The sequence below is a fragment of the Chionomys nivalis genome, chromosome 7 (genome assembly GCF_950005125.1).
Source record: "Chionomys nivalis chromosome 7, mChiNiv1.1, whole genome shotgun sequence".
NCBI classification, from domain to species: domain Eukaryota; kingdom Metazoa; phylum Chordata; class Mammalia; order Rodentia; family Cricetidae; genus Chionomys; species Chionomys nivalis.
Window position 1 is genome coordinate 60,524,657 of NC_080092.1, and position 26,502 is coordinate 60,551,158.

At 50.5% G+C, this 26,502-nt stretch overlaps 1 protein-coding gene and 1 non-coding gene across 6 annotated transcripts in view; both read left to right on the plus strand.

Moving 5' to 3' along the window:
* The window catches only part of Rab11fip4 (RAB11 family interacting protein 4), a 115,165-nt gene extending 97,666 nt beyond the window's left edge, over window positions 1-17,499 (plus strand). For 4 of the 5 annotated variants that reach the window (XM_057774572.1, XM_057774576.1, XM_057774574.1 and 1 more), the window contains 11 exons: window positions 279-473; window positions 1,007-1,141; window positions 1,316-1,351; window positions 1,808-1,907; window positions 2,133-2,236; window positions 3,230-3,370; window positions 8,804-8,885; window positions 9,731-9,868; window positions 9,943-10,098; window positions 10,888-11,031; window positions 11,921-17,499. In XM_057774572.1, coding sequence (XP_057630555.1) covers window positions 279-473; window positions 1,007-1,141; window positions 1,316-1,351; window positions 1,808-1,907; window positions 2,133-2,236; window positions 3,230-3,370; window positions 8,804-8,885; window positions 9,731-9,868; window positions 9,943-10,098; window positions 10,888-11,031; window positions 11,921-12,037 — 1,348 coding nt within the window. In that variant the 3' untranslated portion in view covers window positions 12,038-17,499. The remainder of the gene's footprint in view (window positions 1-278; window positions 474-1,006; window positions 1,142-1,315; window positions 1,352-1,807; window positions 1,908-2,132; window positions 2,237-3,229; window positions 3,371-8,803; window positions 8,886-9,730; window positions 9,869-9,942; window positions 10,099-10,887; window positions 11,032-11,920) is intronic. The other variant, XM_057774573.1, reaches the window with a different exon arrangement.
* Window positions 17,500-24,329: 6,830 nt separating this feature from the next.
* Trnat-cgu (transfer RNA threonine (anticodon CGU)) lies at window positions 24,330-24,401 on the plus strand. Its single transcript has one exon. It is a non-coding gene; the product is annotated as a tRNA-Thr (tRNA).
* The last annotated feature ends 2,101 nt before the right edge of the window (window positions 24,402-26,502 follow it).

The window sequence follows — 26,502 nt, forward strand, 5'->3', positions numbered from 1 at the left end:
AATCATTTGATACTCTATAATTTAATAATTTGAATCACTGGTACAAATTCTATTACTCTAACTATAATTATAGTGCAATTTTAATCTATTTGTTACTTAATCATCAAGTAATAACCAGTATTTTGTTATTTCTTATGGTGGAAATTTCTGGAACATGTGGATGTTCCCCTTAGGATGAGGTCCTCAAGGTCCAAAGATCTAGACTTGGCCAGGCTCCCGCTGTGTATAGGGCCAGGCTGCTCTCTGCCCTTCACTAACTGGGTGCTTATGGCCCTCAGGTCCCTGGTCCTCACTCCATCCATGACCACATCAGACCTTTCCACTCACTCCACCGCCTCTCTCATCAGCAACGAGGAACAGTTCGAAGACTACGGAGAGGGGGATGACGTGGACTGTGCTCCCAGCAGCCCCTGCCCTGATGACGAGACCAGAACCAACGTCTACTCAGATCTAGGATCGTCAGTGTCTTCCAGGTGGCCCCCTTGCTCTGGGGTAGCATTTGGAGTCCAGGGAAAATGGCAGAACCAGTCTAGACTCACCCCAGTGGGTCAGACAGACAAGCATCATCCTTCCCTCTGTCCAGGACTATGTGGCTCTATTGGCATGTGGGGTGCCACCTTCTCCTATCCTGGGGTCAGGTTTGCCCTTTCCCTTTTTATCTTGGGGAACAAACAGTTAACTGGTCTATGAGTCTGCAGATCTTGGGGGGTGTCTATGTCACCATGCTTCCTAGTACCTCTATACTAAACGCCTTCCAAGTGACCTTCTGTGGCCCCTTCTCGCCTGCCCGAGTGACATTAGCTCTCAGTATGCCTTATCTGTTAACTGGGCTCGTTTCTCCCAGCTTTCTCTGACAACCGTGGGGACGGGGTGCTCTGATTTATTTCCATTCCTCTATCCCAAAGTAGAAATAAAAGCTTTGGGGAAGTAGGTAGAGCAAGCACAGCAGGACAGGCAGGGCATAGCCTGCCGGCAGCGTAGAATAACACCCTCTCCTCTGGTGCAGTGCGGGGCAGACCCCAAGGAAGATGCGCCATGCCTACAACAGTGAGCCACTGGACGTGTACTGCTCTCAGTGCTGCAAGAAGATCAACCTGCTGAATGACCTGGAGGCCCGGCTGAAAAACCTAAAGGCCAACAGGTGAGGCCCAGCCCAGAGAGGCGGGGCTAGCAAGGCAGAGTCTGTATGGGAAGGTATGTGGGTGTCCGAGCAGGGCTGGGCGTTCACGGCGGCACATTGACACCACACCGATGAATGATGCCCCTCGGTACCCAGTGTCCATCTTCTCAGTGACTGTGTCCCCTCTTTCTCTAGCCCCAACCGGAAGATCTCAAGTACAGCTTTCGGACGGTAAGACCCTCCTGGGCGACAAGGAGCTGGGTGCTTTCCACCTTCACTTCTGCTGTCCTGGGGCCAGGGCTCCATGGCAGCCCAGATTCAGCCTGTGCGCGCTATTAGCCAAGTGAGCAGGCTGTCGTGAGGCCGTCCTCAGCTGCTTTCCTGCAGAGCCAGCATCTGTAGGTCCTCACTGCTCCAGCTTTAGTGGCTTTTCTCGGGTGCCCTGAGGACCATAGTCCAGCTCATGGCTGTTGGTACCTTCCCTTCCTCAGAGGACCTAGACTTGGAGAATGCCCTGTCCACCATCCTTAGAGTAGACCGTCATCTGGGTGGGAAGGTCAGGTGGAGCGTTCCTCCTGTGACCTCCTCCCTGGCAGCCCCGGTACCGAATACTCACCTAGCCCATAGCCTGAGTTGGGGCCCCAGACTCTGGCAGACTTGGCAGACAGGTGCCCTCCGCCCCCACAGGCAGCTCATGCACAACAGTAACTTCAGCAGCAGTAACGGCAGCACCGAGGACCTGTTCCGGGACAGCATCGACTCCTGTGACAATGACATCACGGAGAAGGTGAGCCCTGGGGCCCTCTGCACATTCCTGGGATGAGTGGGGGTGGACCCTGGGTCCGCCTGGGCACTCAGGGTGGGGAAGGGCCCTGATCACATGCCCCCTCCTCTCCAGATATGACTGCTCTTTTAGCCTCGTTCACTTGGAGATCTTTGTCACGAGCTTTTCTAGATTCTCAGTTCTCTGGCTTCGAACGCCTTTTCTAACATTTTACCCCGCACGCTGCAGGTGAGCTTCCTAGAAAAGAAAGTGACAGAGCTGGAGAATGATAGCCTGACCAGTGGGGACCTGAAGAGCAAGCTGAAACAGGAGAATATGCAGCTGGTGCACAGGTCAGGTGGGAGGTGGCTCTGGGGAAGGGGGAGCTGTCACCACTGCCGGCAGAGAAGCCTCAGTCTTTCTGACTCGGAGGCACCAGACCCGATAGAGTCCGTGCTCAGTGCACAGCCCAGGACTTGTGGTTCTCGCTGCGTAAGAGCAGCGGTTCTTAACCCGTAGGTCTCGACTCCTTTGGGGTCGCATATCAGATCTCCTGCATATTAATGATTCATGACAATAGCAAAATTACAGTAATGAAGTAGCAACGAAATAATTTTATGGTGGGGGTCACCACAGCATATGAGAGACTACATTAAAGGGTCACAGCAGCACTGGACTACAGTGACTAGAGCCTGCCTTCCCTTCCTGGGAACACGCCCTGTGGTGGGGAGTGGAAGGTAGGAGGACCCAGGTGGTACTGCGTGTGGCCTGGTGGTGGTGGTATGTCCCTGGGAAGGATGCTCTCCCATGCTGGCTGGCTTCCACAGGGGCAAGAAGCTTGGTAGACTTCTCTGGGTCTGGGTCTGGTCCTCCCCTGCCCACACCATAGCCTTTTCGTATGCCCAAGCTCAGCCTGGTGGACGAACTGTGAGCAGTTGGACAATTCTAGGCTTCTAGTAGTCAGGCTTGGGCTATGACTCCAGAGGGACCTGACCTTTACCTGGCTCTGGATTTCTTACGGCCACATGCCTAAGTCGTCAGAGGGGTGCTGGGCAGGAAGTCAGCAGAAAAGAGAGAGTAAGACCTAGGAGCCGTTTGTGTAGCTGTGGCCAGGCCTGCTGTCTTCACTGTTGTGGCCTCACTCCCCTCTAGAGCATCTCCACTGGATCTGCTTCTCCCTCGAGTATGATTGACTCACTTCTCAGATGTCACAGTGTCCCTGATTTACCTGTCAGCCAAGCTCATGGCCCACATCACAGTGGGCTTTGGCAGGGTCCAGTCCTTCTTGAATACGGTGAGAGTGTGTGAGAGCTTACCCTGACTGGAGTTGTTTGTGCCTACGTCAGGGTGCACGAGCTGGAGGAGATGGTGAAGGATCAGGAGACCACAGCAGAGCAGGCACTGGAGGAGGAGGCGCGACGACATCGTGAGGTCTACTGCAAACTGGAGCGGGAGAAGAGCACCGAGCTGGAGCTGCTCAACACCAGGTAGGCGCCAGGCCTTGTGCCCGCTGTGCCCGCTGTGCCCCGCTGCCCTGGCAGCCCTTGGGTAGCGCTGGCTCCACGTATTTTCACTAAACCGAGCCTGCCACTCCAGCATTTCTGCCTCAGGCCTGTTGTTGAGGGAGCGGGCAGGATGCTGTTCATAGGAGCCTGGTCACTGAGCAGAGGTCTAGGCCTGGAGCTCCCCCTGCTGTCAGATCCGAGGTAACATAGGTAAACTGAGCCTGGGGCTCTGGACTTAGAGAAGTAGAAAACCAGGTCCCTGGGTTCTGTGGCCAGCTGTATCCTTCCTTGCTGGAACCACACCAAGCCAGGAGCAGGAAGAGCACCACTGGCCCTGGCCACATTGGCTTTTCCTACTGTGTGATCCCCCTCTCCCTCTCCCTGCCTGGCTCACATCACAGACACTAACTGTAATGCAGCTGTGACCTGCCCTGGTTCTCCGTGGGTCCCAGGTTTTTAAGCAGAAGTTTCTAAGCCCAACCTGGGTTGGGGGAGGGGTAGCTGGACAAGGACTGGGCCAGGCAGTCCCAAGGGGTTGGGTGATTCCTAACCCGGTGCAGTTTGGTGAGCAGACCTCCCAGCTCTCCTGTGCCTGAGACTCCTCACCCCTTCCAAACACCTTCCCAGGGGTTTCCCCGTGCTAAACTTGGACTGGTATTCTAGGACAGTGGTTCTTAGCCGTTGTGATGTTGTAACCCTTTACTGCAGTTCCTCATGTTGTGGCGACCCCAACCATAAAATTATCTCATCGCTACTTCGTAACTGTCATTCTGCTGGTGTACGGATCCTAATTTGTCTGATGTGCAGGAGAGGCTATGAACAGCCTCCAAAGGGGTCGAGATCCACAGCTTGCTATTTGCATATGGCTCTGAGGCTGGTGCCCTAAGGACTTTTCTCTTCAGTACTCCTGCTTTCGTGACTACAAACTCAAGAGAAGGGTAGCTGGGACCAGAGAGGCAGAAGCAGGGAGACTGTGTGGGCAGGGCCTGAAGCAGGCACACAGAACATCAGGTTCTTGTTGAAATATGAGCGGCGGGGCTGCGTCCCCGTCACCCGGCCGCCCGCATGGCTTATGCCTCAAAATAATTACACGGAAACTGTATTCTTTTAATCACTGCCTGGCCCATTAGTTCCAACCTCTTATTGGCTAGCTCTTACATATTGATCTAACCCATTTCTAATATTCTGTGTAGCCCATGAGCTGGCTTACCAGGGAAGATCTTAACCTGCGTCTGTCTGGAGAGGGAGAATCATGGCGACTCTCTGACTGGGCTTCTTTCTCCCAGCGTTCTGTTCTGTTTACTCCACCCACCTAAGGGCTGGCCTATAAATGGGCCTAGGCAGTTTCTTTATTATTTAACCAATGACCTTCCTCCATCATTTCCCCTTTTTCTGTTTAAACAAAAAAAGGCTTTCATTTTAACATAGTAAGATTACATATAGCAAAACAGTTAACAAGCAAGAATTACAGTTACAATATTTATATCTATTTTATCCTTTATCATAACTAAGGAAAACTATAACTATAACTAACCATTCTTCAACTCCATCAAAGACTCCAGAAGGATATAATATTACCTAAGCAAACAAGAGATCCAAAACTCTAGAAATGACAGAGAAATCTCACTGCCTAGACAGTCACCCAAAGTTCTTTTGTACTGTTGGGGCATCCATCTTCAGCCTACAGGCCCATAGTATCCAGCAGACATTTTCATCAAGCAGGAAATTCCAAAGACAGTTTAGTCACTTTCTGCTGTGTCCTGCAGAATGTCTCGTAGACTCTTTCATGAGTCAGGAACCCCGAAAGACCATCTCACCTTTAGGCAAGTTCAGCAGTCCTCTTTCTGCGGGTTCTCTGTGTCCAGTTTATGCAACAGTCCAGGCAAGAGCAGTTTCTTGCTCAAATGGCTATCAAACTCCATAAGGAGCCTCTTCAATGCCCATCTTCCTCTTGAAGTAGATTGGTGCTGCCAGGAGCAGATGTGTCTCATTGTCATAAAAAGCCCTAAATTATTAAAACACTTAAATGCCATATTCTGTAGCCTTTGAAAGATATGAAGAATGCCTATCTGAAATATATCTATGCATATCTAGAAAATTAACTAACATGACTACAAGCTTTACTATTATCGATGATTATCCATTAACAACCTATATTTACATTACATTTTTTAATGAACTATACAATCACAACACCTTAATCAAGATTAGAAATATGCATATACATATAACAAAATTGACCTTCAAATCCACACCAATGCAAATTATTCATATCTATATCATATCCCCCTTTAAATGTAAAAGAATATTCATAAATAATATTTGGGAATATGGGCGCAGTTTTTTTCTCTCCAAACTGCTTCCTGCTGAATGGGGGTGCTGTATTAAGATCTTTCATGGTGTAACCTGTGTGTCAGGGTCATCTCAGTCGGCAGTTGAATGAAGTAATTTTTTGAAGGTGTTCACAGCAACCTTTCAGGAGGGCGTGGTCTATCATACCACATTGGGATAGACGCAATCCACAGAGTCTCATCCTCTGTGAAAACAAAAGAAGACCCTCTCCAAAGCATCATATCCTTAGACCCATATTCTGAAATCATAATACCCTTATATCCATTCTGGTTTAGCTTGGCAGCCCATATAATGAAATGTCTCTCTGCACTTAGCTCCTTTACAGTCAAAAATTTTAAAGAAAACACAATAATACAAAGAATCCAGACTCTCTGTGAATTTTTCATTGTTATGTGGCTTATTTTTCTTTATTTCTTTTAATCTACAACTATCTGTACTCTGTCTCTTTAAAGACTTTACCCTTTTTTAAGACATTAACTTTATTTTTTATATATATTTTTTCTCTCTCTCAAGCCTACGTACATTCATCCAACAGTGTCTGAATCAGTTCTATTGTGAATCTGTAATTTTTTTACTATCCAGGAGCATTTTTTAAAATGTTAAGCGCTTCTTAAAAACCTAAGTTGCAACATTTAGAGGTATTACGGTACTGCCTGTGTCCTGCCCAGTCTAAACCTTAACTGCACTGTTATTATGGTAATTACGGTAGTTCCTGCCTGAGACCAGCAGAGTTCCGCATGGCAGAGCTGAGCTGATCCTGCATCAGAACCATTTGGTGCCCCTGAGTCACACACAGTTCCAGGCACATAGCAGTCCACATTGCCATCAAGCAAGCTGTAGCACTTTACTCCAAAGGCTCCATTCAAAGACTCTGTCTCCCGCAGGAGCCAGACAGAGATCGCGATGGCGGCACATCCCAGAAAGCCGGCATTTTAAAACAGCCAGTTTTTTCCTCTTGCTGAGTCAGGACAATTTCTTTGCCGCACGCAACCCACAAACAGCAAAAATCTGTCTTAAATTCTCTCTGTGTCCTTTTTAAGCCCTCTCAGGTTTTACGTGGAGTTCATTAGCACGTTGGGTGCCACTCTGTTGTAATATGAGCAGTGGAGCTGCGTCCCCGTCACCCGGCCGCCCGCATGGCTTATGCCTCAAAATAATTACACGGAAACTGTATTCTTTTAATCACTGCCTGGCCCATTAGTTCCAACCTCTTATTGGCTAGCTCTTACATATTGATCTAACCCATTTCTAATATTCTGTGTAGCCCATGAGCTGGCTTACCAGGGAAGATCTTAACCTGCGTCTGTCTGGAGAGGGAGAATCATGGCGACTCTCTGACTGGGCTTCTTTCTCCCAGCGTTCTGTTCTGTTTACTCCACCCACCTAAGGGCTGGCCTATAAATGGGCCTAGGCAGTTTCTTTATTATTTAACCAATGACCTTCCTCCATCAGGTTCTGAGTAGTCTAACTGCTACCCTTCCCAGCTCCGTGTGGAGGCATGGATGGTACTTCCAGTCACTGGCTTATACTCCCCTCCTTACTACTTGCCAGCTCCATGCCACTTACCATGGAGATCCAGACTCCTCTGGCCCCTGTCTGGAGGCCTCCTTAGGGTACCCCAGGGCCTCATGAAGGTCAAAAGAAACTTCTCTAGAATGGGGCAACACCTGGGGTGGAGCAAGAATGCGAGACGGTTCCGCACAGTTCCAGGAGCCCTCTCACCTGCCTAGGGACCCACCTGAGTGCAGTTCCCTGGGAGTCCCTGCAGGATTGCTTTCACAAACGCTCCAGGAGAGGATTATTGCCTCTGAAGCAGAGATGGCTGCAGCGAGCTCTCGGGATTCCCGATAGGCTTGGGGATGGAGACCAGAGAGCCTTCAGATGGCACATGTTAGCAGAAGTAGCCCGGGTATACCAGACATAGGAGGACTGCTCCTCCACCTAGAGGAAACCCGTTTCCCCATTGTTTCATGAAGGATCTTTTGTGTGTGCATATGTGTGTTCACATGTATGCATGTGTGTGGAGACCAGATTTCATAAATTTTTAGATTTTGAAATACATATTCATATATACGTATCTTGGAGATAGGGCCCTATCTAAATATGAAATTCTTTTCTCTTTCTTTCCTCCCCTCCCCTTTCTTGGTTTTCTGAGACAGAGTTTCTCTGTGTAACCCTGGCTGTTCTGGAGCTCACTCTGTAGAGACTCAGTCTCTGCCTCCTGAGTGCTGGAATTAAAGGGGTGTGCCACTCCCAGCCCCACACTCTGTTGCTTCTAAAACAGCTTATGGGACTGGGGAGATGCTCAGTGGGTAAAGTGCTTGCCATAGAAGAATTCGAATCCCCTGAACCCACATAAAACCAAACACAGCGGTGTTTTTCGTAATCCCAGTGTTCTGCAGCAGAGAGAGAAGAACTCTCAGAAGTTGGAGGGCCAGCTGGCTTGGCAAAACCAATAACAGATCCTATCTCAAACAGTGTAAAGGTGACCCTTGACATTTGCAATGTGGCATGTGTACACACACATACAGGACCATGTACACATACTGTATGCACATACAAAATTAAAAAGTAACTTATAGCCTGAAAGTAATTACATACATGTTTATATATAAAAACATAATAAAGAATGAATAATATTATATCTATCTATCTATCTATCTATCTATCTATCTATCTAGCCTCATCACGTAACTCTGGCTGGTCTAGAACTTGCTATGTAAACCAGACTGTTCTCCAAATCAGCAGAGATACCCCTGCCTCTGCCTCCCTAGTTAGTGCTGGGATTAAAGGCGTGCTCCCTCACTCTTGGCTAATAATTTTACACATGAAACAGTTTTGCGATAATACGGGATTTTGATTTGTGGCATCATCATGTCATTGCTCAAAAAGTTTTGGGTTTTGGAACATTTTGGACGCTGGACCTGAGTTATCCCGTGAGATATTTACTTTGTCTCAGTCTTTCTCCCAGTTGCTAGTTTCTTCTGGAAGCAGAGACTGACTGCCTTCTCTGTAGCTGGTTCCACTCTGGATCCTCAGCTCTGCATCGTTTTTCTTTCCCAGGGTGCAACAGTTAGAAGAAGAAAATACTGATCTGAGAACAACGGTGGCTCGACTGAAGTCACAGACGGAGAAACTGGATGAGGTGGGCGGGGAGGGGTGGGCTCCTGGGGTGGGGTGGGGGTGAGATGAGGGGGTACTCCCGGAGACATGGTGGTCAGAGAAAGCCTTTTGGTCATAGTCTCTGGAATACTAAAGCGTTTCACTTCAGAGGAAAAGGAAATGCAGGGTATGGTGGCACACACCTGTCAATCGTCACACCTCAGGCGGTGAAGGCAAGAACATCAAGAGTTCAGGGCCATTGTTTGCCACATCATGAGCTTTTAGGCTAACCTAGGGTACATGAGAGTTTTGTCTTTTTTAAATAAATAAATATTTATTTATTTATTATGTATACAATATTCTGTCTGTGTGTCTGCCTGCAGGCCAGAAGAGGGCATCAGATCTCATTTCAGATGATTGTAAGCCACCATGTGGTTGCTGGGAATTGAACTCAGGACCTTTGGAAGAGCAGGCAATGCTCTTAACCACTGAGCTATCTCTCCAGCCCTGAGAGTTTTGTCTTAAACAAATTTTTTTTAATTAAAAAGGAATAAAATGTGAATAATGACTTTCTGAATATACAAAATTTCAAGTTTTCTACAGTGAAATATAATCTGTATTATATATTATTATAAATGCTTTATATTGTGGATTTTTTTTTTTTTTGAAGATGGTGTTTGGGCTAACAGCTTCTTCTCAGGCTCTGCCTAACACCACTGAAAAACATCTGGGACATTTCCTAGGGTATTTCCTGCTATGTTTCTAGAATGTTCTTTGAGGGCATTCCCCAAGGTGGCTGCTCTGCCCGTCCATTTTCCACACCAAGGTCCTCCAGAGCACTAGGGCCCTCTGTGAATGGTTGCCCTGACGAGGTCTGCCTGACTCTAGGAACGGCAGCGCATGTCTGACCGTCTGGAGGACACCAGCCTACGCCTCAAGGACGAGATGGACCTTTACAAGCGCATGATGGACAAGCTGCGGCAGAACCGCCTGGAGTTCCAGAAGGAGCGGGAAGCGACGCAGGAGGTGAGTCACGGGACAGGTTCCTAGGGCTCCCGTCGCTGTCTCTGCTGCAGCCAACAGGCTTCTCTCCCTCACAGCTCATTGAGGACTTGCGGAGGGAGCTGGAACACCTGCAGATGTACAAGCTGGACTGTGAGCGGCCAGGTAGGGGCCGCAGCTCATCTGGCCTTGGAGAGTTCAACGCCAGAGCGCGAGAGGTGGAACTCGAGCATGAGGTCAAGCGTCTGAAGCAGGTAGGCTGCAGAGCCACTGTCCAGGGGCTTTGAAGAGCGACCGAGGGAGCCATGAGGAGCAGCTCGCCTCCTGTCTGCTCTTCTCAGCAGCCTGATTGCCGGGGCCTGTCATCCCATCCCACATTCGGCAAGCTGCTCACCTCTGGTTACAGTAAATGGTCCTTGGGCTTTTAGGCCCCTGTCCTGTCCTGGGTGTTGGGATGAGGAAACCATCCCCAGGCTGCAGGTTCAGGTCTGGCTGCGTTGGGGCCTCTGGCAGACAGGGCCTAAGCTCCTTCACCCAGGCAGACGTCTAGTGGCCATCTCCTGCAGTACACCCATCCCTCACCCACTCAGGAGGGGCTCCCAGGTCCCTGGGGTGAGCTATAGGCAAGAATTGGAGGGGGCACCTATGTCTGCTGCCTTCAGTGTGTCTTGAAACAGCTACCACTAAGGCTGTAGGAGGAGCCAGGCAAACCAACTGTCCTTCCTGCAGAGAATCCAGAATGGCACCCCCTTCAGCCAGGTCCAGGACTGCAGGTTGAATAGTGGATAGTGCTCCCCATAGGACCCAAGCGGGGAAAGACTTCTGCCTTCCTGGCTCTCCCAGGCAGGGCTGCAATTCCCCTTCTAACTGAGGACTGTGGCATGCCACACCTCTGGGCCAGGCCTCAGCTCTCTGTGGCCCTGCAGAGGCCGTGTGGCCTGTAGGCCTGCTGGCCTAGCCGTGGCGCACTGAGGGAGATGGCCTGAGGACACAGAGAGGGAGCTCTGGGTCTTAGCTCGTGTGTTCTTGCTCTGTTCCCACAGGAGAATCACAAACTGCGGGATCAGAACGATGACTTGAATGGGCAGATCCTGAGCCTCAGCCTGTATGAGGCCAAGAACCTCTTTGCCACCCAGACCAAAGCCCAGTCTCTGGCTGCAGAAATCGACACGGCATCTCGCGATGAGGTAGCCTTTCCCTTCATCCCCTTGGACGCTCACACTGGTGTCTGGTCTCCATTCTGTGGGTCCTGTCCCTAGCCCCCATCTGCTGGGACCATGAACCCCAGGCTACACAGGATCTGAAAGGTAGGCTAAGGCCTGGCCCCAATAGTCCTCCGCTTCCTGCTCACAGTAATGGCAGAACTGAGCAGGAGGCAGCGCGGGGAGGGGCTTAGACCTCTTTCCTTGAGTGGAGCTCAAATCAGACATCCTCCTGGACTTAACCCACCTGGATGGTAGTCAGACTTTTTTTCAACATCTGCTTTTGCACGTTTACCTGGTCTCTTAGCATGCGGCTTCATAAACACTTCCCTGTGACATGTAGAAATAACCACAGGGTTAGCGGCGGGAAAGGGGCCCAGCTCCCAACACTATAGGCCATCTTTTCTGCCTCAAATACAAAACACTCAGCTGCATTTAAGTGTGAAACAGACCCTGTGTACCCAAGTCTTGCCTCCATCTGAGACTCAGAGCTAAGGGCCAACCTCTGGCGGCAAGGCGATCCAGGAGAGCAGGTAACTGTAGGGTTGGGACAGCAGTTGGGCTGCACCTAAATGTCGTGGTGAAAGCCACTGAAATAGGCGGGGCTGGAGTGAGGAGGGCACTGGACAGAGGAAAGACTAGCAGCCCCGGGCATCTTCTGGGCCCGGGGCCTGTACCCATTAGTCCTGATTATAAGTACATCCAGCCAGTGTTCCCAGTCTTTGTGAAGATTTCCCCATGCGTTAGCCCCTCTTCAGGTCATTGATATTGATATTGCCTTCAGGCTGATCTGGGCCCCTCTGTCATTGGTCATTGGCCCACCATAAGCCCAGCCTGGACCCAGCTTCTGACCCACCTTTCTTATTCCCTTCAGCTAATGGAGGCCCTGAAGGAGCAGGAGGAGATCAACTTCCGACTGAGGCAGTACATGGACAAGATTATCCTGGCTATACTGGACCATAACCCCTCCATCCTGGAGATCAAACACTGAGCCACGGCTGGCTGCAGAGCGGCCATTGGACCTGGGACCTAGGGGTAGGCCTGCCTGCAGATGAAGATGCAGGCAGGACCCAACACTCACTCTGTAAATGTACCTCTGACCACCCTGTGTGTGTGTGCTGGTGTGTGCGCTGGAGACTGCACACACAGGCAGAGGAGTGAGCTTGGGGCCGTGGCTGTGGGTGACAACCCGTGGTGAGCAGCGTGTGCACTTTGCAGCCCCTTTGTGAGGCGCCGAGGGGGCTGGCTATGGGAGGGACACTCAGGAGTTACAGCAAGGACTGGAAGCTCGCATTTAGCATACTGATGAAATGATTCTACCTCTGTGGATAAGGGTTAGCAGACGCTCTCAGGAGATGTGTCGTCCATCCCATTCCCCCCCCCCCAGAGTGGGGACAAAATTGTTACATTCTCCAGAATTTGGTGTCCTTGCCAGCCTTTCTGGCTACCTTTCAAACCCAGGTTTTTTAATCTCAGAGGAGGAAGGGGTGTTTGTGGGTAGCCCTCTGGGGTGCAGGTAAACGGGGTCCAGTGGACTCAGGTCTACAGCTGGTGTGCACTGTCCATGAATCCTTTGTAGTTTTCCATGTCCTTCCCAGCCTTGCTTTCCTACCTCCCCTTTCTGGTTTGGCTTCAGTTTGTTTTGAAGACAGGAAATAGCCGGGCGGTGGTGGCGCACGCCTTTAATCCCAGCACTTGGGAGGCAGAGGCAGGCGGATCTCTGTGAGTTCGAGACCAGCCTGGTCTACAAGAGCTAGTTCCAGGACAGGCTCCAAAGCCACAGAGAAACCCTGTCTCGAAAAACCAAAAAAAAAAAAAAAAAAAAAGACAGGAAATATACACAGCATTCACTTGGGGGTGGAAGAAAGGCCAAGAAAGGTGGAGTGCCCAAGGCAGGTATTAACACTGGGGGCCAAAGGGAGTGATTGCCTGGGAGACACGTGTTCCCATGGCTGCGTCTTAACAGTGTACAGATGCGCCTTGGGGAGGGCAGGTGGGGGGAGGTAACACGCCCCTTCTTGCAGCTCTCAGGCACACCTGAACCTGGTCCCCCACTAGAGAGCAGGCTCTGCTGCTAGGAGGACCTGTGGAGAACACTGGGGGAACCTTAGTCTTCCGTGCTGTGAATACGTGGTGGGCATTCCCTCCCGCCCAGATTTTTTTTTTTACGAATGTGATCTTTTGTTGAGGCATCTGGGCATAGATGCTGTGCCTGAACTGTTGCAGTTCATCTCAGTTTATATGGTTTGTGATCGGCTCCCTCTTCCCCGGTGCAGATAAACACGGACGGTCTAAGTCTTCCCCCGTCGATTGTTTTCTTGAGCACATCTTGAGTAATAGAAAGGAAGGTCTGGAGATGTTGGGGTGGCTAGTGAGCAGCAGGGGTTCAGTGGGGGGTAAAGAGGGGACAGAGGAGGGCTGTGGCCGGTTGCCTTTCAGCCCCCTCACTGTGCTGCCCTTGGCTCTGCAGATCTGTTTTAATTGTGCGCACAGAGTTGTCTTGTGCTGTGTAGATGGCGGGTGGGTTGCCTTGCCCTGGGCTGCCTGGGTAAGCCACACCAGGAAGACAGGAAGGCTTGATCTTAAGGTGCAGGTCTCCTTGAGCATTCCCTGGGTCTAGGAAGACAGAGCCAAGGGCAGCTAGGTAGGGAGACTTGAGGATGTGTCAGTAGGAAGGTTGATCCAGGTGTCGTGCTGGCGGGAATGGGGCAGAGGCCAACTGAGTGTCGGTCCTGTCTGTGGGGGCTGCCTCGGGGATGGGTGCTTTGTACTTGAAATTGTATGGGCCTCCAGTTTCACTGGTGTGTAAGTCTCCAGAGAGGCCACAGAGGCCAGTGTCACAGCGGAACAGAGGAAGAAGGAACTTCTGTCAAGGCAACACACAGGCAGGGCTTTTGGCCCACATTGTTGGGCTGCAAGAATAGGCTCCCTGAGGAAATGCCAAGTTTGGAGGCCCCCATGGACGTGGACCCTTACTGTAGGCCTTTGGAAGTTGACTTCTGAGGGCAGGACTAGCTTCCAGGCCTCACACACCTCAGCCAGAATACACTTGAGAAAACTTGTTAACTTGGCCTAGATCATGTGTTGTTTCTTGTAGTGGTGGCAGTAGGTTTTTGTTTTAGTTCTGGAGACAAGGTCTTGCACTGTAGCTCTGACTGCCCTGGAATCACGGTAGGCCTCTTGCCTTAGCCTCCAGAGCGCTGAGCTTACAGGCCTGAGTCCCCACTCCCAGTTCATTTTTAAAATGTTTTTCTGGGCTTAAAAGCCCGGGGCTCCTAGCATGACATCACTCTTGAGAGATCGCAGAACTCTCCTTGGTTGGGAGAGTCTGACTTCTGTTCTGCCTCCCTGGCTCACTTTCCTTTTGGTTAGATTTGAATTTCAGATAAACAAGTGGTTTTAACGTTTAGAATCACGATGTTCCAAGCCATGCTTGGTACTTTGGGAGCTTTTTACTATTCTGATCCTCACGTGTTCTAACAGTTGGTAGAGCTGTGGCCCAGGCCTCGGAATGCTTTAAGAATGCCCCAGGTGATACTAACTTAGCTAAATGTTCTCTGACGGGGTATTGCTTTTGCCAGATCAGACGACTCCCTCGGGGAAGGGTCAGCAGTGACCTGCCAGGATCTGAGGAGGCTGGGGCGGTGGAGCAGATGCGCCTTTTATGTGATGCTAAGCGTCCTTGTGTTCCATCAGAAGCCAAACAGAGTGAACTAATGTGTTCCTGTGTCTGTTTCCTTTTAGCTCAGAATTAGCTGGGTTTTATTTTATTATTTATTTATTTTCTTTTGGTTTTTTTCGAGGCAGGGTTTCTCGGTAGCTTTGGTGTCTGTGCCTGAACTAGCTCTTGTAGACTAGGCTGGTTTCGAACTCACAGAGATCCACCTGCCTCTGCCTCCCGAGTACTGGGATTAAAGGCGTGCGCCACCACCACCCAGCTTGGGTTTTATTTTGAACTGGTAGCTTTCCTTAAGATTCTACAGAAGAAATTCCTTTTTAAAATTTTATTTTTGACACGCCGAAAACACAAAGCTCAAGAACCAAGCAGAACACCAGGACTCGAGACTGGGTTCACCAGTTTGGCTGCGTGCTGGAGTCACCCGAGGAAGTTCTGAAAAAACATCTGATGTTGGAGGGCTTGGGAGTGTGGCACAGGGGCAGAGTGCCTGGTGCGGGGCTTAGTCTCTGGCTGTGTGAAAGGAGCTGGTGATCGGACCCACCCCGAGTCCCTCTGACTGGCGGCGTGGGGAGCATGGGTGGCCCAGCACCCGTGTGTGCACCGCTCTTCCCGTGCCGTTCATGTGCAGCTCAAGTAGAGAAGTCACATGAATGTCTGCAAGCTCGAGCAGGGCTGTCTGAGAAGCTTGTCTTAGACTGAGGTGATGGAAGGTGGATGGCTTTGGGTAATTATGCCCCAGGAGAGAGTCCAGCTGCTCTCACTAAGCCTGGACATCTGTATCCCCTAGTGGCTCCCTGCCTGGGATACCCAGAGTCGCAGGAAACAGGTGCCAGCTGTCGAGCCCATTGCAAAGTGGGGGCAGGTAATGAGGTGAGAGCGTCAGGTGCAGTGGCCTCTTGCCTCTGTGGCTGAGGGTGTCCCAGTTGCTTCTGTCAGTGTCAAATCATCCAGTTCACACCGTGGAGGCTCTGGGTGATACTCCTATGGGTAGTCTGTGATCGTGCTGGTTCCAGTGGTCCAGGGGATGTTGTTACACACTGGGCTCTGTAGGGGATCTGTAGGCTCTTCAGCAAGGCCCCCGGAAGCAGGGGGAATTACTCCGTGAGGCATTGGCAAATTTCCACTTATGTAGACATGGCTGATGGGACCTGGGAAAGGTTTAGGGTAGTCACCAGGCCAGCCCAACAGATACCCAGTGACTCTGTAGAAGTTAGGTGAAGCTCCTTAGGGCTTCAACGCTGCCCCTTCTTCCCAGTCTTTCCTTCTACCCTCACTGGGGTCCAAGGACTTGCCTCTGGTGGCTCTTCAGGTTGGTACCACTAACGTGTTCACCAAGGGGCCTCAAGTTAAGAGTGGCCAAATCTTGACAGGACCTCCCTGTCCTGCCTCCTGTCTTGACTTGACTGTGCACGGATGGCTATGTTGGGGAAGGTGGGGCCAACCTGCCCTACCTTCAGGGCAGGACAGCTCGTGGCTCTGCCGTCCCAGCTGCTCAGCTAAGAAAACAGCCACTTCTAGAAGGCTTTGTTTCTGAAAGCATAGCAAGGTGACAGCCCTTGTCACCCTATTCACCAGGAGCTGGGTATCTTTGATGTACTGTCCTTGTGGGCTCCTCTTCCCATCGTGACTGTAATGTAGGGATGTCTACCCCAGAGGTACCAGCTTGGGAGTGAGGGGAGGGAGGTAACATCCCATGCCGCCTCTCTGATGGCCCTGTCTCTTGCTGGGGCCATCTGCTTTCCTGTTCTGCACAGGCTGGGTTTTGTCTGCATGGTTTGGGGTCCTTGTGCCTTTTTTCCCTTGTGGACCACACAGGATTCTGTTATCCACTGCCCCCTTTTGTACACCCCCGTACCCCTCTCCCCAGTCCAGTGTGTACTCGTGTGCAGCCATGTGCCTCCAGTGAGGCCAGCTGGCAGACCCTGCTTCCCCATAGATCCCCCAGCCTCTGTTGACTTGGTAACTCTTGTACAGGATCTTTTGTTACAGTCTTAAGCACAGGGAACACTTAGTCCCTGTGTACCTGCAGCTAGTTTAGAAGCTCTGCGTCCCAGACAAGGGTAGCTTTGTGTAGGCCAGCTTCTTCCACAAGCCTCGTCTGTGTGGGTGTGGATATTTATAGAAGACAGATCACCTTTAACCCCGCACTGGCCCCAGCAGGGGGTTACAGGTCTGCCAGACCCCATGCATGGCTCTTCTGGAGGAAGCCCCAGCCATGTGGTTTCCAGTGCTCTGCAATACATTTGGGTTTAGGGCCACTGTGTCTGGTGTCTCCCCCCATCCCCATGTGTGCTGAAGGAAGTCATTTGCTACTGTCCCTGCCTACTGTTATCACCTGTCCAGCCCTTCCTTGTCTGCTGGTGCTCAGACCAGAGTGCCGTTACTCACCAGACTGATGTCAGGACCTGGACAGGACAGGACAGCGTGTGCCGAGGACACACAGCCTGCTGGCTCCCAACTTCAGCTCTTTGCACTCTGGGGCTGGGCCTGCGGGGGCCCAGGTGGAAGAAGCTACCAGCGATAGGTTCTGATTTTCCAGGAATTCCATCTGGGGCTTTGCCCCAGAAGCCAGTAATTGCAAATGGCCTTAGCTTTGGGGTTGGAAAGGAACTTCCACTTTAGACCCCAGGGAGGGGAGAGGGGTGAATCCCAGGCCCTGAACTGTTTGCCTCCAGCCTGTTCTGTCCTGAAACAGGCTTTCAGCGCGGGCACCTTCCAAGGAACTGTAATGTACAGACCACAGTGTAAATAAATAGTTGGCTTTTTGTTCCTGACTTGAGTGAATTTCTGTGGGGACATGAAATAGGAAAGGGGATGGAGGTGGTGGAGGAAAGGCAGGCTTGTGTTCTGGCTTCAGGGTGACATTTCTCTTAGGAAAAAGTCTTTATGGTGAATAACTGAGGTGGTTAGTGCTGCCCCCTAGAGGGAGAGCATAGCAGGGTCTGGCTGCAGTCAGCCCTGGCCTGCTTTTCCTAGAGATGTGGCTCACAAACTCCCATGTTAAATCTCCCCCCCCCACACACACACACACCCCCCCCGCCAGTTCCAGCCTCAGGACTGTGATTGAAAACTGTCCTCCTGCAGCAGTGTTCTCTCTCAGTGAGGGCTTTCCAGGGCTCACAGTGTCCCTGGGTCATGCTCCTCCCGTCATCCACTTTGACCATGCTCAGGTGCCCCTACTTAAACTGCTTTCCCTGGCAAGATGAATTGTGCTATGCCATGGATCACCGTGGCAGCTTAGGGTTGTGTGCTCCAGGACCCAAGATTTCTACCCTTTTGAAATGTCAGGATAGAAGAGTTCACTGGTCACCAGGCCGGGTATCTTGGCCCATATATCCTCCCCACGCAGACCCTGTGCTGTGGGAGCTCTGGGGTGGACAGGTGACAAGTTTACCTGCCTGCTGGGCCCACAAGGCCACTGTCAAGTGCAGACTTGGAGGTTCTGCACTTCTCTCCTCAGTGTGGTCTTTTACCTGGGGCCTCCACACTGACAAATATATAGGATAACCCAATGAAGTTAACTTGACTAAATTTGAACTATTGGAACTATATTACACCTTTATGGACCCAAATAAGGCCATCTTCAGTCCACAGGTACATTGTCTCTGGAAGCTACAACTCACAGCCTCCACTGAAGGCGTCATTGTCTCTGCTACAGTACTGGAAGGCATGGGAGGAAGCTCAGCAGATGGAGATGGGTCCTCCCTTGGTTCACCAGGGCCTCCCAGGTGGCCAGACTGGCAGCCTGATCCAGGCCCCTGGAGCATGAGGAGTTTGCTGCCTCTAGACCTGCACTCAGGTGGAACCAGCGTCTTGACTGCTGGACAGAAAATAATTTCAGGATAAGTTCATATGAAACAGCTGGGTTTATTAAACAGAGATGGCAATCAGAGGTCTCAACGTGTTTGAAACAGCCTGGACATTGAGAGAATGGGCAGGAGATGGGCCTCAAGGATCTTAACATTGTAGCTATATATGTCATTTTGTGGCTTTTGAAATTACAGTGGTCAAAGAGTATAACTTAGAAAGTAGGCTGTGTTTAAAATATACATGTAGGCTGGGCATGGTGGCACATCTTTAATCTTAGCAATTGGGAGGCAGAGGCAGGTAGATCTCTTAGGAGTTCACAGGCAGCAGGGGCTGCACTGTGAGACTCTCAATCAGTTTTTGTTATGAGTGCTGGGAATTGAACTCAGGTCCGCGCAAGAGCAGTCAGTGCTCTTAACCACAGAGCCATCTTTCCAGCCCTGTGATAAATATTTTTTCAGTTCATGTTTGCTTTATCTACAGCACAGAGCTCACAGAAGCTGGGTACATGGGGGTCACTGTGGGCCAGGTAGAGTTGAAGCGCTGGTTCACAACAGATGAGGACACGGAGCCAGTCCGGGGACCCAGCTTGCCAGTCACCCAGAATTCCTGCTCTGCTGATAAGGAGGATCATCACGGAGCAGGACTGGACTTGCTCAAGTGAGGGAGGGACTGCTGTCCTGGAGAGGCATCAAGAAGGCAGAGCACACATGGAGCCCTGACGCTGGGGCACCTCTCCCTAACGGCTGTACAGAGGGTGTGGAAGGGGTAGGTATCCAAGAGCAAGAGTGGGGAGCTGGCAAAAACGCACCTGGGGCTCACTCGGGAAGAACAAGACAGGTCTGGCAAGGTTAGGGACCCACTGCAACCCAGCTTAACTGTCTGGGTGGGCGAGGGTGTCAGCAATTGACCACATTCCTGGGTAAACAAGGCCTAGGCCCAGCATTTGGTCTGTGCTGCTTGGCAGTTGCCAGGCAACTGGTAGTGGGGTACTGCGACTTCCCTTTCCACCCTGATCACCTGGTTCTTGTTCCAAGTTCCTGGTTTATGAGCTACCTTTGGTGTCACTGTAAGCACGACTTCTGTTTTTAAATTTTTTTTAAGTCGGGCATGGTGGTGCATGACTTTAATCCCAGCACAAGGAGGCAGAGGCAAGCCAATCTTTGAGTTCAATGCCCACCCAGTCTACAAAATGAGTTTAAGGCCAACCAAAGCTACAAAGAGAGTCCTTGTTTCAATCCTTCCCAATAAATAAAAGTTTTGACGTATTGGAGGTTTCTTCTTGGTGTGTTTGTATGTATATATGTGTATGTTCTTACGTGTGGATAGTGCAGGTAGACATGCCACAGTGCATGTCTGGAGGTCAGCAACCGTGGGTATTGGTCCTCATCTTCTACCATGTTTGAGAAGTTCCTTTGTTAGCGCCTGCGCACACCATGCCCACAAAGCTTCCAGGTGTCTCCTATTTCTGTCTCCTGTCTCACTGTAGCAGCGTGGGATCACAGACACTACTCAGGCTGGCTTTACAGGGGTTCTTGGGCCTTGAACTCACATCCTGACACTAGCATGGCACTTAAGAGTGCCACAGCACAAACTCTGAGCCCACTTCATAGTACAGGTTACAGGGTGACGCTGTTGCCTTGGAGAATACGATGACCCAAAGGAGAGCGGTCTGGTCGGTCTACAGACCCGGGAAAAATAGTCGGCTGTTTAGAGCTTCAAACAGTGGGCTCAGGTGCATGCTTGGCAGGCTTTCCCGTCTCCCCGTCACGTGTGTCTTTCCCTAAAGGAACCCACCTGAGCAGAACTGGCTCCTGATGTCAGCCAAGCTGAGTTCTTTCTGCCCAGAAGCCCCATAGGCAGCCCTCACTGTCTGCCACTGCAGGGTCACATTCAGGAAAAGCCTCCCATAGCCTGCAGCAGCTGGGAGTGATACCTTCAGAGGATTCTGCCTTCTCTGGGTCTCCCGATTAATCTCTTGATTCTGGTTCTCCTGGGAGCCCTTCTTTCCCCCTTCAAGTATGTTGGTAAGTACACACCAAGTCAGGAACGGTGGTACACCTGTGATCCTGGCGCTGGGGGCTGAAGCAGGCAGGAGAATCAGAAGTTCTAGGCCAGTCTGGGCTTCATGAGACCCTCTTTCTTTCTTTTCCTTTCTTTCTTAAAAAAAAAAAAATGGTAGCGGGGAGAAAAAAAATATACCATTAAATAGAAAAGTCAGGGAGAGACTATGCTAGCCAGAGTGTGGAAGGCGATCTAAAATGTCTGAAAGTGTAGCTGCGAACTCTCTAAAAGGTTGTGAGTTGCATCCTGTCCCTGCCCCAGTATTAGCAGACCTATTTTGAGCTCTGTGGTGTCTGGGAATTTGATCAACGGGAAAGGCATCAGGCTGCTATAGTACTAAAGGAAAAAGGGGTCAGGTTGGCCTTTCCCACTTCTGGGAACCAACCTAAAGAGTGAAAAATGAAGCAGCCTTTAGATTGCATTTTTATTGGTGTGCCCGTGTGTGGGCGTGGGCATGCCATGTAGTGTGTGTGTGGAGGCCAGAGAACAGCTTGTAGGAGTTGGTTCTCTCCACACTATGAACTCAGGTCGTCAGGCTTGGCATCAGATGCCTTTCCTCATTGAACGATCTCTCTAGTCTGTGTCCAGTTTTTGAGATTCTCAAATAGCCCTTGCTGGTCTTGAATTTCTGATCCCCTTGCCACCAGAGTGCTCGGATTGCAGTCATATGCATGCCCAGCTGCTTGTTCTATTTTTAATTCATTCAGGACCGGGGTTAATAGCTAACACCTATTTTATGGACGAAGAAACAGATTAAATGGTGGCAGTAGGGATGCTAGCCATGCTCTTGTATGTACTCGGCACCTCTACAGTTTTATCTCCTCCATGAAGTAAGCACTGACCTCCCACCTAGACTAGACATAAGGGCTGCATGTGACCTCCGCTCAGTGCACCCCTATCACCCCTGTGCTTTGCAGAGAGAATGGTTTAAATTTTCCAAGTCCGAGTACAGCTGGCAGGCCCTGTGCTGGCTGTGTCTGGCTGACCTCACTGCTGGATTCCATGAAGGCTAGCTGGGCTGGATCCTCCCTTCATATACAAAAATAAGCTCAGCACAGATTCAGAGGGGCCTAATATCCAGAAGAGATGTTTTAAACTATAACCCAGAAACAAACAAAAAGAACAAATAACCCAATTTACAAAGGACTTGAATGGGCGTTTCTCCAAAGACACACAAACGGCCAGCAAGCCCAGGAAATGACGCCACATCAGCCATCAGTGCACCTGTGATAGCCACTCTCCAAGCAATACAGTGATAGAGTGGCAAGTGCTGGCAAGGAGGTGAAGAAATCAGAACCTTGTGTGTGGTGGCGGGAATCTCAGATGGTGGAGCCATTAGGGGAACTGTGCAGATTTCCTTTAAAAACAAGCTGAGCATGCCTTTAGTCCTAGTGTTTGAGAGGCAGAGGAAGGCAGACCTTAGCAAGTTCAAGACCACTCTTGCCTACAAATCAAGAGTTCCAGGCCAACCAGGGCGACAGAGATCCTGAATCCAAACAAACAAAACAAAAATTAAAAATTCCTACATAACCCACAGTGCTGCTTTTGAGTGTGTAGCCAAGAGAACTGACAGAGGATCTCAAGTCAGCTTGCACACTTCCCACTCCAGTGCTGCTGACGACCAGAAAGGTCCACCGGGCAGCCTGGAGGTGATACGGGCAGTGGCAGCGCATGTTTTAATCCCAGCACTCGGGAGGCAGAAGCAGAAGGGTCTCTGTGAGTTCGAGACCACCCTGGTCTACAAAGTGAGTTCCAGGACAGCCAGGGCTGTTACACAGAGAAACCCAGACTTTAAAGGGAAAAACCAAAAAGTCCACTTAGCAATGAAAGATAAAGAGAATGTGGCATATGCCTACTTGAGACTAAGGCTCAGTCTTACAAAGCCAGGACATCCTTTTGGAAGGTACACCAGGAAACTTGAGGAGCTGACTGAAGTAAGCATCTTAGAAGCAGAAAAGAAAGATGGCTGTCAGGGACCTAGGGAGAAGGGGAATGGTGTCTAATGGGCAGGGTTTCTGTTGTGCAAGACAAAGCAGTGCGCCCTGCCTGGTGGGCAGCGTGGATCACAAGTTCCCCAGACTGCTGGGCTCCAGAGGCAGTTCAAAGCCCTGGGGCCAGGGAGTGTCAGCTCGGGCAACTCAGCAAGATCCAGTCTCAAAATATTATAAAGTAAAAAGAGCTGCAGAGATGATTCAGTGGTTAAGAGCACTTATTGCTCATGGAGAGGAGCTGGGTCCTTTCCCTAGCACGTACTCACATGTTGGCTCTCAATCATCCATAGCTAGTTCAAGGGAATCCCATGCCCTTTCCTGACCTCTGCTGGAGCAAGGCTTACACTTACACTTGGCGCGCATGCATACATGCATGCAAATAAATCTAAAAAAATAAATTTAAAAAACTTAAGAGAGATGGGGAGCAAGGGATAAACGTCAGTGTCAGAGCAGAGCACTTGTCTACATCCAAGAGATCGAGAGTTCAGTCCAAAACAAAAACGCAAAAAAAAAAAATCTGTAGCGCTATGTTGTACAAGGTACAAATGTCCAGTTAACACTGTAAGTAAATTTAACATAGTTATGATAACTGTGTTTTTAACACATACACATCAGTAAAGATATCCTTAGGTTTTACAAATCGCTCCAATTTTACACTTTTAAAAAGTTCTGCCCATAAATAAGGGTGAACTGGGTGAACTTACTGGATATAGCAGCGCAGGCAATAGCGCGAGCCCTTTGGGAGGCATTTCCTGCGCCAGGCTCTCCTGTGCTACTGCAGGTGTGCTCTTAAGAAGGCTGGGAACCGGGGCTTTCAACTGCCCTGCGGGCATCACAGCCCTGCGCCAAGAAAAGGGCTTCGGTCCCGCCCTCTCCTCCCTCTCGGAACAGGCACGGTGACCATAGGATCCAGGAACCTAATTTCCTTTAAAATTTTTAAACTAATTTTTAAATATTTAAATAATAAACCCAGGAACTAGGGATGTAGCTCAGTCGTAGGTGCTAGGTTAGCACACACGAAACCCAGGGTTCGATCCCCAGCACCCGGTAAAACGGGCACGGTGGCCCACGCCTTAAATCCCAACCCCTGGGAGATGGAGGAAGAAGGATCCTTAGTTCACTGTCACCCCCGGTTACAGAGTGTTTGAAGTCGGCTTGGGTTACGCGAGCCTCTGTCTACAAAATAAAAGACCAATAAAAGAAGTCGACAGTGGAATAAGCACTCACCCCCAAACCCTCACCTATTCCTTTCATAGACTTGAACAAAGCCTCACCAAATTTAAGTCCGTTTGTTCCCCAATCCCGGTCTTCCCTTGGTGTCCTTCTCCCCCGACCCCCATCTCAGTAGTCTCCCCCGCTTGGCCTCCGTTAATCCACCCGGCCTCCGCGCCGCGCACTGTACCCGCGGCTGGCAGGTTGGTTCCCCGCTATCGGGGCGCACAGACGTTCACGCTTAGATGGGGCTTCACGCACATCTCTGCGGCCTTTCCGGCTCAGGGAGGCGGACCCAGCGTGAGTCCCGGGCGGAGGGGGCAGCGGAACCGAGGCTTTACCGCGGCCTCTGAGCGGCGAACGGGTGGCTAAGCAGACACCGGGCAGAAGGAGGCCGGGAGAGCGTCACAGTCGGCTGGTGGGCGGGCTTTGAGCAGGGGCGGAGCTTGAAGAGAGGGCGGGGCTTAGCTATCTCCCCGCCCGCACTACCTCCCCTCCACTGAGAGCTTCCACTGCTAGCTCGGCTGTCAGGCGCGGTGGCCAAGTGGTAAGGCGTCGGTCTCGTAAACCGAAGATCGCGGGTTCGAACCCCGTCCGTGCCTGTGTTTGGAGACGAAACCTTCTTGGTACTCCTGTATTCTCATGTTAGTTTCGCTCTCCCAGCTGCTGTTTTTTGTTTTGTTTTTTCTTGTTCACGAGTCTTCCAGACCCTCCTTTACCCGTGCGCTGTCAGAGCACCCAACTCTGAACTCTTTACCGAGTCCCGCACAGTATCCTTCAGCTCCAGTACGGATCGTGCAGTGGGAGGCTTACCTTCATTCTGAGCGTTCGTTGCCTACAGCGTGCGTGTCTCCTCTTTGTCCTCTGCCCAGCCAGCTGCATCACCATCCCCTGGGCTCCTTGACCTTCTTCTGTACCTGGCTCCAGATAGTTGTGGTACTCCCAAGATATTTGTGGCACTCCCAAGTCATCTGTAAGATAAAGTCTGATCTCATCTGACAGGACCTCCAGGGCTTCAGATTTCTGGTCCCACTCTGTTTGTTGTTATTCTAGGGCAGGGTGAGCCACCACAATCTGCTAGCTTCTCTCTTTGAAACTATGCTATCTGGTAGCTATTTTTCCGTTGTTGTTTGTTTTGGTTTTGTTTTGGAGACAGGTCTAGCTATTTAGTGATGTAGCTCTAACAAGCCTGGAACTCCCTGTGTAGACCAGGCTGGCCTCGTACTATCTGCTCACCTCTGCCTCCCAAGTGCTGGGATTAAAGACGTGGGTTACTTTGCCTGAACCAAAATTTTCGATTGTAACACTTAGCATTGAACATACCACTCCAGTTTCATGAACAGAACTCCACCTCTTCATTTCAATCCCATCCTTCTGTTAATGTGGCTCCTCCCTCCCCTTTCCTTCCCATTCCTTCCCAACTAAAAGCATATTTCATCTCCTGCTCCTCCCTCTGCCCCTCCCTTTCATTCCTCCCCAGCTAAAAGCATATTTCATTCCCTTGGTCTTGTTGCTTAGTTGACCATGGGATGAACTGAGGATATTAGATATTTAGCATAAGGTCCTAGTAAGCGAAAGAGAAACACTTGGCTTTGGAAGCTGTCAGTGTCATCATGAAACTGTTACTAAATACAAAGAGAATTTGTTTCTGACAGTGCCATAGCCGGACAACCTAGACAGCAGGGATAGGATGGGGGGAAAGTCCTATACTCTCTAGTGTAGCTTTTACTCCTGCCCCTCCCTCTGGATTCCTAGTGAGAAGGCACTCCTAGACTGGACCGAGCTTTTCTGCCGTAACTGCAACAGAGAATTCTGACCCCACGGGGTGAGGAATGAGACAAACCAAAGAGGTACAAGGTCCAGAAAAGGTCAACATACCGTTACTGGGGAAACATGCACCTCCCCAAAGGTCAGAGGCAGGGGTCAAGCGTGAATCTCAGACCAAGGTCTGTGAGGTCAGAGGAGAGAGCTAAAGCAAGACAGGTTCTCGGTTAGGAACAGAATTTACCCTGTAAGCTAGTTGTGTCCAGACTGGCCCCGGGAAGCTTAGCGGGCCAGGGCAGACTGGCTTTGCTGAGTTTATGGCATGACCTCCATGAATACCTTACAGTCTCTGGGTTGCCGCTCCTTCCGTTGCTAAATTCTAAATGCTTCCCAAGGCCAGGAATGGGACTCTGTTGGTAGAGTCCTTGCATAGCAAGCACAAAGCCCTAGATTTGATCTCTAGCACCCCATAAACCAAGCATGATGTTGCAGGCCTGTAATCACAACCTGGGGAGGTGAAAGAAGGAATATCCCAAGTTCAGAGTCATCCTTAACTACCTAGGAAGTTTGAGACCAGCCTGGGCTACCCTGTTAAGGAAGGAAAGGTCTTTTCCAAATGCCTTGTGGCCTGAGGTTCTTAGTTCCCACCTTAGAGCTTGGGCCAAGCAAGGGACCTCAAGCAACCACAACCTCTTAATGACTGCCGTCTGTAGCAGTAGGTCTAACCATTGTAAGCCCATGGTAAGAACTATTTGACACCCGCCCCCTCCCCACACCAATCCAGTCAAAATCCTCCATGATGGCAGGACTAGAGCTGCAGGCCCTACTCTTCCTCCCTCCCAGAGTCCCCTGACCCAGTCGGTCCTTTCTCTGATCTACCCAGGGTCTAGAAACAAACCACATAGTGTTAGTTCTGTGACAGCGACAATGCAGCCACGA